Source organism: Condylostylus longicornis, unplaced genomic scaffold, assembly GCF_029603195.1.
Source record: "Condylostylus longicornis isolate FDR11 unplaced genomic scaffold, ASM2960319v2 ptg000194l, whole genome shotgun sequence".
Lineage (NCBI taxonomy): Eukaryota > Metazoa > Arthropoda > Insecta > Diptera > Dolichopodidae > Condylostylus > Condylostylus longicornis.
Window position 1 is genome coordinate 32,245 of NW_026578162.1, and position 17,073 is coordinate 49,317.

General features: G+C 27.3%; 1 protein-coding gene across 1 annotated transcript; it reads right to left on the reverse strand.

The window, feature by feature from the left end:
* Nucleotides 1-1,872: 1,872 nt before the first annotated feature.
* LOC129616384 (ionotropic receptor 93a) lies at nt 1,873-15,525 on the reverse strand. Its single transcript, XM_055532007.1, has 17 exons — nt 15,504-15,525; nt 14,608-14,649; nt 14,377-14,529; nt 13,482-13,618; nt 6,982-7,090; nt 6,164-6,525; nt 4,311-4,478; nt 4,129-4,231; nt 3,939-4,072; nt 3,683-3,795; nt 3,578-3,626; nt 3,454-3,525; nt 3,241-3,396; nt 2,857-3,007; nt 2,558-2,778; nt 2,198-2,378; nt 1,873-2,129 (listed from the first exon to the last, which is right to left on the reverse strand). The coding sequence occupies exons 1-17, from the start codon at nt 15,523-15,525 to the stop codon at nt 1,873-1,875; spliced, it is 2,430 nt and encodes an 809-aa protein (XP_055387982.1).
* Between the last annotated feature and the right edge of the window lie 1,548 nt (nt 15,526-17,073).

The window sequence follows — 17,073 nt, forward strand, 5'->3', positions numbered from 1 at the left end:
TAATAAAAGTAATATTTTAAAATTTTTTTAAAATTAATATTTTTTTGTCTTGTAAAATTATATTAAATAAATAGAAAATTTTAATGAAAATTTAAAAGTCAAACAATTTAAAATATATAAATTCCGCATTTCGTATTTTAAGAGTTTAAAAAATAATTTTGCATAAATTTAATATTATGATTACTTAATTATTTTTTGTAGAAATTTTAATCTAAACACTTTTAAATAAAAACTTTTATTAACTTTTTCTCGTACTTATATAAATATTTGTTGTATTATTAATCGTTTGTAATGAAATAGCCACAATAAATTTTTCTTCAGTTGTAACTTAACTATTGTATAACTATGTTGTATAACTATACTGACGTATTAGTCAATTGATCTATGTATATAAAATATTATGCTGCATATATATGTTAAAAATTTGAATTATATTTGAAAATACTTGGATCCTGTTTTGTTGTCTCTGAGCTATATAAGAATCATTTTTAGGGATTGTAGACTCGATTTTTGATTATTCGTATAATTGTATAAATGGTCAAAATACATATATTGATATCGTTTGGAACGCAATTTTAAAGAACTTTTGCACTGAAATGCACAGTAATTTTTACAACAATTTCAAATAAAACATTTCTTTGAAAATTTGCTTTATCTGAAAATTCGTTAGATATTTCCATTATGTTTGACGTTGCATCTAATCTTCTATCTCTCTATCGAAACTTCATAAATTCTAACACTTTTTATTAATTTTTAACAATTTTGAATTAACGAAATTATTTTAATGATTTTGAATTAACGAAACCAAGTACTGTAAAGTAATTTCAAAATATAATTAAATGGATTTACCTTAGAACCTTTAAAGAAATTCAATTTTAGCCGGTTATTTTAATGACAATCTTAACTTAGAACATTGGCAGTGCAAGTTTTTAATGATTTCTAAAATTAATAATTTTGAATGTTAAAATTAAGTATTAAATTTGTTAGAATTTACTGAAATCATATTATGTATGTATTTAAACTAGAAATGACACATTTTGGTTATGACTGTGAGGTTCTTGTAGCCTTACTAAAAAAATTAAAATTAAATTTTATAGCTAAATAAAATTTAGTATTATCGTTGTGTAGCACTAATAATTGATTCATACTCGTATCAGTACTGGAATTTTGTGACTGGGATATATTATTTTTAAAATTAAATACTGCCAGTGAATTATTTGAGAAATGAATATAAAAAAAAAAGGCAGTTGTACTTTCTTTGCTGCCAACTGTGAATATTGAATTAATTTAGTTTAATATTAATTTTTTAAGAAATTAGAAGACGAATAAACAAGAAATGGGTTTTTTGATAGACTTGTTTTAAAATTTCTGATTTTAAAACAGTACTACAATTTCAGATTTTTTAGTTCCTAATATTAAAGATTTTTTGTTTTGATTTAGAAGTGGCAGGTCTTACTAAATTTTTAAAAACACTTGTGCTATATCGTTAGGTATTTGACAACGCTGTTCAAATCCTTAAGTAAAGTTATAATTATTACAACAATCAGAAAATTTTTTTTATAATTAACTAGAAGCATAAAAATATTTCAACTTTAAAAATGGACATTTAATATACTAGGTTACTATGTTGCGTAACACAATGTATTGACCAATATGTCTCCAACAAAGATAAATAACATTAGGCAATTTCTATTATATCAAGAGTAAACGAGACCTTTTAATCAATCATTCTGTTCAATATAGCCCTTTTTTGTTTTTTCTCCAAGAATTTGGAAAGCCAAATCTCTATTAAAAAGAATGTAAATGAAACAAAAAATCCTGAAAAAAAATTAAATATTTTTACTTTTTTTCTTAATCACTGTAATAATAATTTTAAGCTGCTTTAATATTACCCAAAAACATTAATGCAAAACATCCTTGCATATCCTTAAGATCAACTTTATGATTTACTATTTGCCTTGATAAACTTCTTAAATTACATTTATCAGGTGGAGGTAGATATTTTTCATGCCATCTTTGAATAAATCCCATTTGAAGTAATCGTTTCAATTCTTCATTAAATAAGTCCAAATAAGGACTGTCTCTAGGCATAATTAGTCCGATTTGTTCATCGAGGAAACTTTGAGGTGCTGTGACGCAATAATGTAGAATGTATATTGATTTTACAATCTTAAAAAAATGAAATTGTAATACACACCTAAGACAAAAGTACAAACTTTTTGTTTCGTAAAATGATTTTGAATTGTCATTTGTAAATTGGTTTTCCAATCTATATTAACACGCTGTCCATCTTGAACAGAAGCAACATTTTCTGATATTTGATCATTATATATTGTAGCTCGTTCAACAAATTTTTTAAAATCTTCTCTTGTAGAATCCTTAAAATAAGGTTAGACTTATTTTAATAGATTTTATTATATGTATACAAAAAAAGATTCAGTTTACTAAAATACAATTCTCAGTATACATACATACAAACAGAAACATTAGCTTTGTTTATTGAATTTACTGTAGATTTTAATAAAGCAAAAACAGAAAACTACAAAAATATTTTTACCTTTGAATAAATCTCAAAAAATGTATCTTTTCGAAGTCCATAGGTTTTAACATCAGAATTTTCTAAAACTTCATTAATGTTCGTTAAACCCTTTTCAAATTTAGGAAATGTCAAAAAAGCAACTAAATTTCCGCAATATGTTGTTATGAGAACAATAACTGCAATCCACCAAATTCCAATAATGAGCCGACCGCTATCTGCTTTTGGTAAATAAAGTCCACCTGAGACATGTTAAATAAATCCCAAAAAAAACATTTATATAGAAAAAATGAATCTGGTTTAAACTTAACAAATATTACCTTGTTGTAAGAGAGCTCCATAAATGTACCAAAAGCAATTTTTCATTTTTTGTAAACCTTTCGTTTTCAAACTGTCCAAAGCGCCGTGTTCATTAACCACAAATAAAATTGGTGCTGTTATTATCACTGAACAAATTAATCCGACCCATACCTTAAATGAAATGGATATTAATTTTCTTTATTTCGAATTCTCATAATGAACATTTGAAAATAAAGAAAATTAATATCCATATGGAACTTCGCTACTTATTTTACAAGTAGGTATAACCTATTTAATAACATGTTTTAGCAAGTTTTATAAACTGTTATAAGCATGTTTTGAAACAATTGCCCAATCGGAGTCCTGGACAAATTTTGTACAAAGGCAGTTATGATAAAACTTACTAGTGTTGTAAATGGTGCTGTAAACAAGTAAATACGGCTAATTTCATCCGGCTTTCGTATTAAGAAAGAATACTGTTGCACACTAATTGGAATTGTAAAATTAAAATTGTTATTTTCAAGTTCTTTTATAGTAGTCGCAACCGCCACAAATAAAAACTATGACATGGTAAATTAATATACTGTTATATTATGTTATAGAAAAAAAAAAATTACGTTAGTTGCATCAAGCATGACAGGCAAATTTGATGGTACTATATTTGTAATAGAACCTGGTAAACGATTTTCCTGCGAATGTATATGAATTTTAAAGCTTTGAATTTTGAAAAATTATGTATACCTCATCATTTTGGTTGACTTCTATACTCGGAATTTCATGAATATCATATCTAAACTTTATTAATATTAAAATAAATGAAGCTATGATTGATACTCAATTTCTTACGAAAAATTTAACTTTAAGCTTAACTCCTTTATTATTTCCATAACAATTCCTGCTGATTTTGGTATATCTAGCGTTCCATCCTGATTTTTTGAAATAATTTGCCATGGTGGATTCTGTAAGAATTTTTTAACTTACTCTATGTGTTTATAAAAACATATTTAAGCTAGAAAGTTAGAATATTGAGGGTAGTGTATTGAAGATTATGATTAATTATTTTTGCTGTATGTATTACTTTGTAAATTACGTTATATCTTACGTTATGGGTCAGAATATTCACGGAAATGTTTCGAAATTTATGTTCAACATGAGGAAAAATAGTATCTCTAATATGGAATCCGAACATGGAATTCCAAATAGCTGCTTTTATTAAGCCGAAATTTTGAGAAGCATCTAGAAATAAAGGCATTAAAAGTTTGCCATTTAAAGTAACGAAGTAGCATTGATACTTAATCCTAACTTCTTGGCTAGATAGCCAGAGCCCCATGATGAAACTGAATGAAAAATCCATTCCGAACAGCCTGCACACTTACTAGATGTAATTAAGTAATTCTAAAAAATTTGTGGTAACATTATATTTCTTTAAATGAATTATTGTTAAAAATGTAGATAATTGTTGCATTGTGCTTACTCTGATGAAACGTAACATTTCTCTTTGTCGTTCACCTTTTGTCAATCTTATGGCTTCCCATTCCTCATCTGATATTTGCCCATACAAAGCACTTTCTTCGCTTATTATTTTAGCAAGAGATTTAACAAATCCAGTAAGAAGCTCCGTTATTGTACAAAAAATAGATTCCTTTTGTTCAAAAAAATTGAAACATAGCAATATGAAAATACTATAAGTCAAAAGGATTCTGATAAAAGTTGTGCAATTATTTTTGATATAAATCATGTATGTAGCAATAATTTTAAATGTTGAAATAATTTTGAAGTATGAAATTAAATTTTAAAATTACTTCTAAAGTAAAATTGCCCTTTTACTTTAATATTAAAATCAAAAAATATCACTTGGTTCTAAATAAATTAGTACCTACTAAAATTTGCTCTGCCAAAATATCAAAAACAAAAATATTTGAAATAGCTGAATTGTGTACTTCGTGTACTAAAAATTATTAATTCATATGTGTATAAAAATTTTGGATAAGATTTCAATTTATGGTTTGGGACTTTACTAATTTTTACAAACCAAACTTTTAGAACTAAAAAAGCTTAGAAACGCTTAAAATAAAACATTTGTTTGAAAATTCGGCGGCGATAAATCGTGAATTAATCTAAAACAAGAGAATATTGGAGACAAGAACCCACAAGTTTTTTTTCCTGTCATGATGTGGCCAGATCAAATTATAATGCATCTATACATGTACACGTAAACAATTATGTTTCCTTAAAACATTCAATTTGAATAACTTTAAAATAATTTTTTTTTTTTAACAATGGAGAAAAATTTATGCGCCGACAACACTTCAATTTATTTAATATTTCAGCTCTTGTATTAAAAAGTGGTTCGGGGTAATGGCTTTTCACTTTGTAACGTCATAATATATGATGAAACATGAAACTTTAGTTTTACCACTTTTGGCCAAAAAGTTATTAAAGGACGAAAAAGAACTTTGGAAGTAAGATTTTTAATAGCTCATATACATGTTTATATCATTCCATTGAAGTCATCAAGATCGACCGAAGGTCAAGTTAAATATGTTTTCTTGCATATGAGCAATGTTATCTTGCATATGAGGGACTCATTATAGATTCCAAAGGTACGGTTTTTTTTTGAGAAAAATTAATATTTAAAATTTGTGAAATAATGGTGGTTTTTTCAAAAATATTATTAAATCTGGTAAAATATTCTACTCAACTTTTTAGCTTATTAACGACTTGAACGGTTTAGGAAATATAAGCTTTTAAAAATTTTCAGAATTTCGTTTTTTCGTGATTTTTTTTGCTCTTTCATATGACTTCACAAGTGTCTATTATTTGGAACTCAATAGGTAATAATACCTTTTGTTACTGACAAGAGCAATTTCGATATGTTGCCTTAAATCGTGAAAGGCCAATTTTTTTTTCGAAAAATATCATTATACAAATGCACGCTGGTATTTGGTGTTACAAGACCTTAAGTCTGTTGGGAAACTGTCTTCATTAATAGTATACGACTGTTATTTTCAATTTAAGCAAAACAAGCTTAATCTTGTTGATAGAAAGTTTTCATTCAAAATAAGTCATGTGCTGTAAAGTCATGTTCCGCACTCAGCGCGGGGATTCACGATAGATTTTTATACGTGGTTGCGTGCCACTGTTATCCCGCACTGTACAAATCTGTAAAAAACTACAAGTCAAAAATGTAAGTATTTTTTAAATCATTAGTAATCGATAGTGCTTAGCATAAAAATTCTCTCTTGAACCTTATGAAAAAAAAACTTTAAGAAAATTAACTAGTCTTAATTAAATACTAATATAAAAAAAATATAAAATTTTGCTAACCTGACATTTATCTTTAGTATTGTTACTGGCGAAAGCAACATTTGCACCTTCACTTATGTTTTGTACTAGAGTATAAACGTTGTATTTGATATCTGAACGGGCTGGTAGGAGAAATAACCATTGATTGAAACTGGTAAACATTTTTAATTTTGAAGCAGCGTTAATTACTAGATCTGCATAAGATGTGAACACAACAAATTTGTTATATTTAAAAACTGTATATTTTTTTAAAAGCTGTTCTATTGACATTTCTCGCTCCTCTTTTTTATTGCTCGCTTTATTAATAAAAATAGATATTGGACTCAATCGATTCTTTGGATGTTCATGAACTAAGGATGCTATAACATATGAAGTTTCGTCTTCTAAAGTGAAAAACAATTAAATTTGCCGTTAATTGAAAAATTTAAATAAATCACAAAGTATTAAGGTTTAATATAACTATTTGTTTCTAACTATATGTATTAGTTTCCAATTGACGAAGATTTTATGAAAATATGACCTTGAAAAAATCATAATTATATGCACTGAATGTTAAATTATTCACAACTATGTATTTGGTTAACTCAGACACATTTGAATTTATCCATAATTGAAGTGCTGATATAAAGAGGAATATAAATTACACAAAATTTAGTTTGTCTATAAGGTACTTTTTAAAAATTCTGAAGGAATTTCCCAACTTTTTACTCCCCGGAACAACATCATTAAAAAGATGAGGAGAGAATTTTTTCGTTTTCTTATAAAGGGAAGAAAATCTTCTTTCTTTTTTTAAAAGAAAGTTTTTTCTTTTCTTATCTCCGAAAATTGTCTTATATTACCAATTGATTCATCATATATCAGAGCTGCTGATTTCCATTTTAATATCCTCTGTGTTTTAATATCTAAAATCATTTGAGCGATATCTATACCTCTTGTTGTTAATGGAATCTGAAAATAAAGGTAGATTCTGTTAATTGAAGTTGAAATCAATATAATAAGAGAATTTTTGTATATTATTATTGTAAACGCGAACCAGTTTATATAAACGGCTAAGTCCCAAAATAAAGTTTTCTAAAACTTGATTTGCTTCTTAGAGGAAGACAGAATAATAGTAAGGCTTAAAATGAATTGTACGAGTTTTAGTTTTAATATAAACTTAGTAATATTTAGTTATAATATAATTTTACTTTATACAGGGTGATTCCTGAAGGTATACAATAACATATGCTATCGTAAAACAACATACGAGTATAAAATTTTGACAAATCTTGGTTTTCTTCCTATATCTTCTTTACTATAAAAGATTTTTCAACCCTTAGTAACTAAATTAAAGCTTAGGAACGTGACTTTTGTAAAAAAATTGCAATAATTCAATCTGGTTAGAAAAAACTGAAAAAATAAAAAAGGGGAAAAATTTGATTTGATTCAAGTTTGATGCTTGGTATTCTGACATAAAATATAAATAACTAAACCTTCAGAAACTGATTGTTTGAAGTCTTTATCTTTTTCCGAGCGGAAGTTATAATTAAGAAAAATTTAATAAGTAGAAATTTCGTGAAAACTCTTTAAAATCTCTGTAACACGGAAACCCTTGAGATTTTGCACCTAGGCCAAACAAAGGTTTTACCCATTTTCTCTCTAACCTAGGCATATCATACTCATTTATCATCACGGGCCATTTTAGGGTTTCCGCACATTACTTCGGGCCGCACAATAAAAAAGAACTTAAACTATTAAATTATACACAAATTGTGATTTTTATTATTTAAAATAAAAAGTAATATGTGCTTCCAAACATGGCAAAAACACGCTTAACTAATATTAACTGATTATATTATGTAATAGTAATTGAAATATTGGGAAATTGATTTATTTATAAATAATTATGAAATTTAGTAATTTCCACTTCTCTAATTTTTTGTTTTAATACAGAATATTCATTTTAACATCTATTAAAATCTAAAAATCTTCTTTCAAATTCAGTTTATAATAATTTAATCTGATTAATAAAATTCCAAATTTACTTAACTGATTTACAGTTTACAAATAAAAGAAAATTAAACGGGCTCAAATTATTTTTTGATTTATAGACAAACTAAAAATTCGCTTTCCACTTCTCGAAATAAACTAACGTAAAAATTCGGCTCCTGCTAATATTTACATATAGTTGTGAACTTTTCGCATATGCAGTTTGGTTTTTGGATGTGTGATAAATTCTCGCAGAACCTTCAGTCTGGTTTCACAACTTTCTTTTTGGTGAATGAATATTTGTCAAGAATATAAGAATTAAATTTCATAATTTTCAAACATAGTAACGGGCCGCAAGATCCAGAACTGCTGGCCACACGAGGCCCGCGTCTTTTGTATGCCTGCTTTAACCAATGATATATGTTGATGTATCTTTCTGAATCACCCTGCTACTACAGTTGAATATAAGCAGGTAAGCGGTAGCTAGATTAAATTTATGTTGTATCTATCATGAATATTCTAGAAATTTTAACATTAAAACGTGCAATTAATGTTATCAATTATATTCTATAATTAAGTACGTTCGAAGCTATATTGTCGGAACACATTTAAAATTGTATTTTCATGTGAAATTTTTTCCATATTACAAAAGAAAATATTCCAATTTTTTTTTCGTAGCGAATTGGAAAAAATATGTTTATTAGTTGCCCTTTTATTTATAATAGGATTACATCTTTTTAAAATATGATATAAAATATGTACGCCTGTTGCTTGCATATATTTTCTACACTCTCAAAGAGTGTAGAAAATTTTTAAGCAATTTGGTGTGTCCAAACAACAAGTTTTTAGAAATTCTAGTTAACTGTAATATCCGAATGATCTTTTTTTTTCTGATGATGAAAAAATTTAGAAAGTGTTTAAACAAATTACCAATTGTTATACTACATTTAAACGATCTTCTCTACAATTTTTTGAAATTTTATGGTTTTTTGGTATTTGGATGTGTGAATAAATATATGTATATATTTACTTATGTAAGTACTTATTGTGTTATAAATTTTTAATTACAATTTACCTTAAACAAAATTTTCACTTTTTGTTTTAATTATCAAGTGTAATTAAGACGTAATTTATTGTTGTTATATTATACTATAATATATATAGAATTACCACGTTTGTATATAAAATTACAGAAATTTTTAGTACATACTTGCATTTTTCTTGGCGGATTTTTCTTCTTTCTTTATATTATGTTTGGTTTTATTTTGCTGAGGTGAAACGGTTTTTAAGTAGGTATGTTTAATTATGCCCAAAGTTTAGTATTTTAATACATTTGGAACGAATTGAGTTTTATTAAGAATTTTATTGAATTTATACTGTCAGATTTAATATGTTTGCTTTGAAATTACCTTAATATGTGTTATACATAATTTCAATCTATATATATGTTCGTGCGCATTATAAAAACTACAGGGTAGGATCCCATATATTCTATTTCATTTGTATAACACTAAGGCGCACGTACAGATTCTTAATTTGGGACTTTAAACTGATTTGTCTACGAACGTTTTTCAAAATCTAATTAAAATTTTGTGCTCTTAACTTGATAAATAAGCAGCTTATACATTTTTTCGAAAATGACATTTGCAATTATAGCATATAAAAAGAAAGATACACAGTCAAACATTATTAGAATTTTTAATATGAGTTTGCAAAAACAAAAAAAAAAAACAAAAATTAATAAAAATTCCAATATTTTTTGTTGTTAATAAATATGAGAATTATAAACTGTCGTGGTATAAAACAGACAGTCAAAAAACACCGGTAGATTATTGTAAAATTTTTTGGTGTTTAGGTAATTATCCTTATTGCGAATTTCATTCATAGCATTGAACTCGGAGAAATTACGAATTTCATAGTAATTTTTTTCATGCTAATTCCGAAGTACATGTAGAGTTATTGTATTCTGAAAAGTTATAGAGCAACTATAAGTAATTCTCGTAATGATTGTAAATAAATATGAAACTTTTACTAAAGAAATTTTCAAGAGTAGAAAGCGATCATTCAAAATTGGTCAGTTTAAGTTTCTGTCCACTTGTAAATATTTATGTACATTGAGTTAATATTAATACAGGGTAAAATGTATACAACAAGTCAATTGCAATATACTAGCTTAAAGGAATTTCTGAAAGGACATCTATTAATATATATTTAAGTAGCCAAGCAAATAAGCTTAAGGATACGAGATCATTATTGTTTTTAATTGAATTTCTTTTTATATGTTAATTAACTAATTTTTACAGTCCCTGTTGTGTATACAATAAATTTTGCATATCGAGTTTTCGGTGGGAATGCACTTCTCCATAATAGGGAAGTGTAAGTAAACTATTTTTAGCAACCTGTCGATCTGTCGGTCTGTGTGTGCACACGTGTATCTTAAGTTCTGCACAACCGATTTTGATGAAATTTTATATGTAAGTTTATTTCGACCATGGCACGGATTGATCAACTTTTGCAATATATCAGGTGTCGGGATGTGCACTTTTTAGCGGGCCTGTTTTACATTTTCGACCATTTTAAAGAAACTATTCAACCAATTTGCTTGAAATTTCATATATAAGCTTCGCTCGACCGTCCGTGAAACCTCCCAATTTTCGGAAGAAATCAGGTGTTAGCAACTAGACGTTTACTACGGGCCAAATACACATTTTTGTGTATATCAAGAGAAATAATCAACCGATTTTATTGAAATTTATTATTAAATTCTTCGTACTAAAATAATTAACATACAAATTTTTTGGAAAGATCAGGGCGCGAAAACTGATCTGCGGGCCGATTTTATATTTTTCACCATATGTACGGAACGAATTGATGGAATTTCTTGAAATTTGATATTTGATTCTGGTTGTTACGGAAATTAACTGGCGAGCATTTCAGGGAATTCAGGTAGCACAAAGCAAAATTCTACTAAGAGCCAAATTTACATTTTTCTAGGTATGTTAACTATACGATGACTAACTAATCTAGTGGAAGCCACAACAGTTTTCTCAAATAATATGGAAAATGGGTATCAGACGGACGTGATTTACACAGACTTTAGCAAAGCCTTTGACATACTACTACATGAAATTATTATTTTAAAATTGAAACTCTTAGGATTCCCTGACAACTTCTTAGCATGGATAAAGTCATATCTTTCTGGCAGGACAACAGATTTCGTTCAGCAATTTCCTCGCCTCTTTCGTCTAACTCTGGTGTACCCCAGGGTAGTCACTTAGTGTTCATAATTTCAATTAATGATGTTGTTTCGATGCTAACGCGCAGTAAGGTATTAATATATGCTGATGACATGAAAATTTTTAAAAAAATAAGCACTACAAATGATGCGTTGTTTCTTCAAAATGATCTTAACCGCTTCTACGGCTGGTGCTCAAGTAACAAACTAAAAATCAGTGTAAGTAAATGTGCACAAATGTGATATTCTATGCAAAAACGGCCATTTTTTACAAACTATACTTTTAATGGCCAAGCTCTTAGTCGAGTTGATTCAATAATGGACCTGGGTGTTTACTTCGATAGCAAGTTATCATTTATAAACCACTATAATCATATCATTTGCAGATCAAGCTCGATGTTAGGTTTCATTAAATGCTGGTCAAAGGAGTTTAATGATCCTTATGTCTTAAAATCATCCTACACATGCCTGGTCCGTTCCCATCTTGAATATGCTTCACAAGTATGGTCACCCTATTATGATATACATATTAATAGCATTGAGTCTATTCAAAAAAATTTTTTGAGAAAAAAAAAACTGCGCCTTCTTCCTTGGGAGGACCCCACCATTCTTCCACCTTACGAGCACAGACTAAAATTAATTGACCTACCCACACTGGGTAAAAGACGTGATGTCGCGGACTTGTTATTCATTTTTCAGCTTATGAAAACTGACTTAATCTCCCCCGACATTTTAAATAAAATTGTGTTTAATTCCAACCTTAGGTCTCATTCCCCGGATCTTTTCATGGTTCCTTTTCATAGGACTAATTATGGGAAACATGAATTTGTCAGCAGAATGCTGCGTTTATGCAACAAACACAAACACAGACTTGACTTTTCACTGAAGAAAGACACGATGAAAAAGCTTCTATTTACTTATAGTTAAGTATAATCCTTTGCTTTATTTTAACAAATTCTTGTTTTAGCTTTTCATTGTCTATATTCATATTTAATGGAATATTATTACTAATAAGTTTTATTTTGTATAATTTTTAAATTTAATTTTTAAGTCAAAAATTTGTTCTGTCTAAAAAATATGTATCTGTATATTCATTCTTTAATTTTAAGTTATAAATAAATAAATAAATAATAAATAAATAATAAGCTTACTAATGTTCTTAAAATTGAAAAGAAGTATTTAACAGACATTTTTATAGTATTCTTTAACATTTTCACTTAACTAGACAATACACATTGCCTTTATGTGCTGACCACATCAGATTTTTTTTGTTTTGTAAAAACTATTATTAAATTAAGAGCACAACTATATAGCAAATTTCAAAATATTTTTTAAAAGTTTTTACAAAATACTTGAACTAAATTTTATGAGATTTAAATATTTTAATATTAATGTTCGGCAATTGCAACTAAAATAATAAAACATAGATTTTGAAATTGTGAAAATCTCTTTCGGATTCATAATCTGTGCGAATAAGATTTATAGGTACATTAAATTTCATGTGCACAGTTTTGTTTGAAATATGTAGAAATAAAAGGAATATTCACAAAAAGGGTGAATGTCTTTCAATTTTTACACAAATCTGTTTTAAAAAAGTTACTAACACCCTTGAAATATTTGACTTATATAAACAAGAATACTAATATTAATTATTTCAACTTTGTTTTAGAGAACTTTGAAACTGAATTCTAGCCTAAAAGTTTAGTAAGTTTATTTTATTTATTTGTATTCGCTTTATTTTTGACTTAATTTTCGGGGTATCTTACACATTTCATTTTTATTGAACTTGTAACACAAAACTCAATACCTTGTAAGATAGAATTTTGGTCTACTTTTGGTATAATTGTTTTGTACATCTACATGAAATTTCAATTATTGTATACACAAGTAAATCCATTGTAAGCAAATATATGCTCTTTTAATATATACATTGATACTACTTGAGTTTATAACATAAAATACCTGAAAGAAATTTTACACATTAAAAGTTTTATCACAGAGCATAAAACTAACACAATAAGTTTATATGCTTTACGCAAATTTAAATAGCAATTGTTTAATTTAATAAATTATTTATTTCAAAATATATAATGAGAAATTATTATGCAAAAATTTTAAACAAAAGATAAAAATTACCATTAAAGCTTGATCAATTGGTAAACGAGGGCAATCAACTTCAGTTACAGCTAATAATAATATTGAATTAATTTCAGCGGATTCAAAGAAGGACCATGTTTTTTGACAATCTGATACAGTAATAGCAGCAATAAAATCTGTGCAAAAATTTAAACAAATAATTATGGGTTTTGAAATATATAATAAGGAAAAGGAAATTGGGATCAATACTGAAATTAAGATCAATACAAACTACGCGAAAAGTGGGTTATGAATTAAAATTAAGTGTTAATTTACTTTTAATTTTTTGCTTAAAGTACAATTTTCAGATCTTATCATGCAATTAATTCTGCAGTGAAGATAAAAAAAAATTCGTAAAATTGAATAAGACATGCACTTATAGATGTAAGTTATTTGTTGATTGAATTTATCACTAATTGAAGCTGAATAATTGAATTTTTGTCTTATTATTTTGTACTATTCTACTCTATTGTTTTGACTATATGAAGAGGACTTTTTTGTATTCGCTCACTTTACTTACATATTGAAGTGTATAGAAAATTAAATACTAAGTTATAAACCTTTAACTTTACACTATGTGTAACAAAAAAAAAATACTTAAACTAAAAATTACATAGTTATTTTATATTTCACAACATGCATATTTATCAAAAGCAAAATCATTACAATACACTCTTTTGCAATACGCTATATTTAATGCTTATAGTTTACTTAGTTAAAACACATGAAGTCCAATTTGTACAGAAAACCTTTTTTTTTTGTGACATACCTAAGCGTTTTAAATCCTTTAAGCAACATCATAAATACTATGTACATATATAAATTAATAACACTAGAGCTCAATTAAGGGAAAATTTCAAACAAAATTGATCCTTTTAAGGTTGACTTAGCTTACCTTTTTTTAAACGTACTGAGCCCCAACTAAAATAGCGAATATTTAAGCCGCCATATTTTAAATTATCGCGTACAGTATCTTCAGCATGTTTTTTAACTAAATGTAAGATATTATTTTCTTTACTGTTTATATATTCTTGATCAACAATCACAGCTGAAAAATTTATAAGTAGTTAAGTTATTTGAAGGTAACGTATAATGAGAATTCCTTTTTGAAAAATTAATAATTTACCTAAACTAGCATTTGCTGTTAGAAACGATGAAAAGTCATTTGCTTTTGATTTTGAAATGGAAATTAAAAAGAAGTTTAAAAATAAAAGCAACTTTTCCATTTTAAATCCGAAATATGACTAAAAGTTTAATTTTTGTTAAATGAAATCAGAAACCTTGTAAAAGTGTATTTTCAATTATAAAACCTAATTATCTATTTATAAATTTGAAAAATTTTCTTAAAGAACAAAAAAAATTAAGGACCTACTATCTAAGTCTTTAAGACTTTTAAAACGGTTGTGTTATATTCATATGGGGTTTCCAGCATAAGTAGAAAAAATGTAATTTTGACTAAAACACACGCAAGAATTTGTGTTACAAATTTTTGTGATAGCTTCGAAATCACCTAAATAATTTTTAATTCTTTTGTGTTGATTAGAAATAAAATAAGAATATAAATCTTGTCTGCTAGCCAGATCTCATCTTATAAGGTTTCGTTGTTGAATAGTTCGTACATTACAAACCGTCTTTTGCATATCAATGCTATTAATTTATAAACAAAACATTATTGCATGCCGCTTATTATTTGATTATACCAGGTTTAGCTAATCTTTTTGATTTAAAGACTTTAAATTGGTTTCAAAATTTTGAAGAACTGCCTTTTATGTGTAACACCTACGGGAGGCTCAAATGTTCTTTTCATTAAAACCCATAACTTTCTTCTTAATTATAATGTATGTGAGCGTGCATTGGTTACTCATAAATAAATGAATATATTTCTTTAAATTTTTAATAAGACAATTATAACCGTAAATTAAATTACACATTGCATGACCATTGATATAAAATAATTTAAGAAACAAAAGTAAAACCTGCAAAACTAGTCAGAAAACAAAAAAAAGAAGCGTATTTTCATACATTCTCTTTGAATACTCTTCATCGTCTTATCGTATGTGTGAACTTATGTTATGCATATGCATGCACGAGTACATGTTTATATTGATTCTCATACAGGCAACATGCTTAAATCTATGTTCACAGGTATAATATATATGTACGTATGTACATAAATAGTTTGTATAGTTACATTAACAAAAATTACTGAATTACAATTAAATTACTTTGAATGCTTACCACGGAAATCACGAATCGATAAAAATACTACTATAAAAACTATCAAATATTGTTTATATATATGTGTGATATTTTGTTATATAAAGAACTACCAGCATATAATATATACACACTCAAATACAATGTGAACATGCAATGTGAATGCAATGAGAATGTCCAGAAAATCTGGCACAAAGCATACCTTAAATATACACGAACAAAAATATATCACATGAGTAGGAAAATATTATTGGCGCTATGGTTTAAAAATAAAATGAACATAATAAACTAAGGCAAAAAATAACGAGATCGACATTATTACAACTTTTTTGTAAAATCATCAAAAAAAGAAGATGAAAAACAGATGCGAAATTTAACAAGTAAAAACGTTTCAGTCGGTATAAACCGATTGAATTATACCCTGCACCTTTCGTTATTGTGTAGCAATTACTTGAATCTCTAAAATCATTCTATAGAAACTTCACGGACATGTCTGACCTATAATTGGACATCCGACTGCCAAGTTTCATGAATCTGACCTTATAATTTTTCCAAATATTTAAAATTAGCTTTTGGAGTTGTATGGTAAGTACCTGAAATTGCCAAGCAATTCCACCCAAACTTCACAAATATATCTGATCTATAATCGGACACACAACTGCCAAGTTTCATGAATCTGACTTTATTATTTTTCCAAATATTAAGAATAAGCTTTTAGACTTGTATGGGATCTACTCGAACCTGTTACGCAATTCCACCAAAACTTCAGAAATATATGTGACCTATAACTCGACATACAACTGCCAAGTTTCATGAATTTGACTTTATTATTTTTCCAAATATGTAAAATAAGCTTTTGGAGTTGTATGGCAAGTACCCGAACCTGTCAAGCAATTCCACTAAAACTTCACAAATATATCTGATCTATTATCGGACACACAACTGCCAAGTTTCATGAATCTGACTTTATTATTTTTCCAAATATTAAGAATAAGCTTTTAGACTTGGATGGGAGCTACTCGAACCTGTCAAGCAATCGCACCAAAACTTTAGAAATATGTCTGACCTATAATTGGACACACGACTGCCAAGTCTCATGAATTTGACTTTATTATTTTTCCAAATATTTAAGATAAGCTTTTAGACTTGTATGGGAGCTACTCGAACCTGTCGAGCAATTCCACCAAAACTTCAGAAATATATTTGAGCCATAATTGGACACATGATTGCCAAGTTTTATGAATCTGACTTTATTATTTTTCCAAATATTTAAAATTAGCTTCTGGAGTTGTATGGCAGGTACCCGAACCTGTCAAGCGATTCCTCTAAAACTTCGGAAATATATTTGACCTATAATTGGACACATGACTGCCAA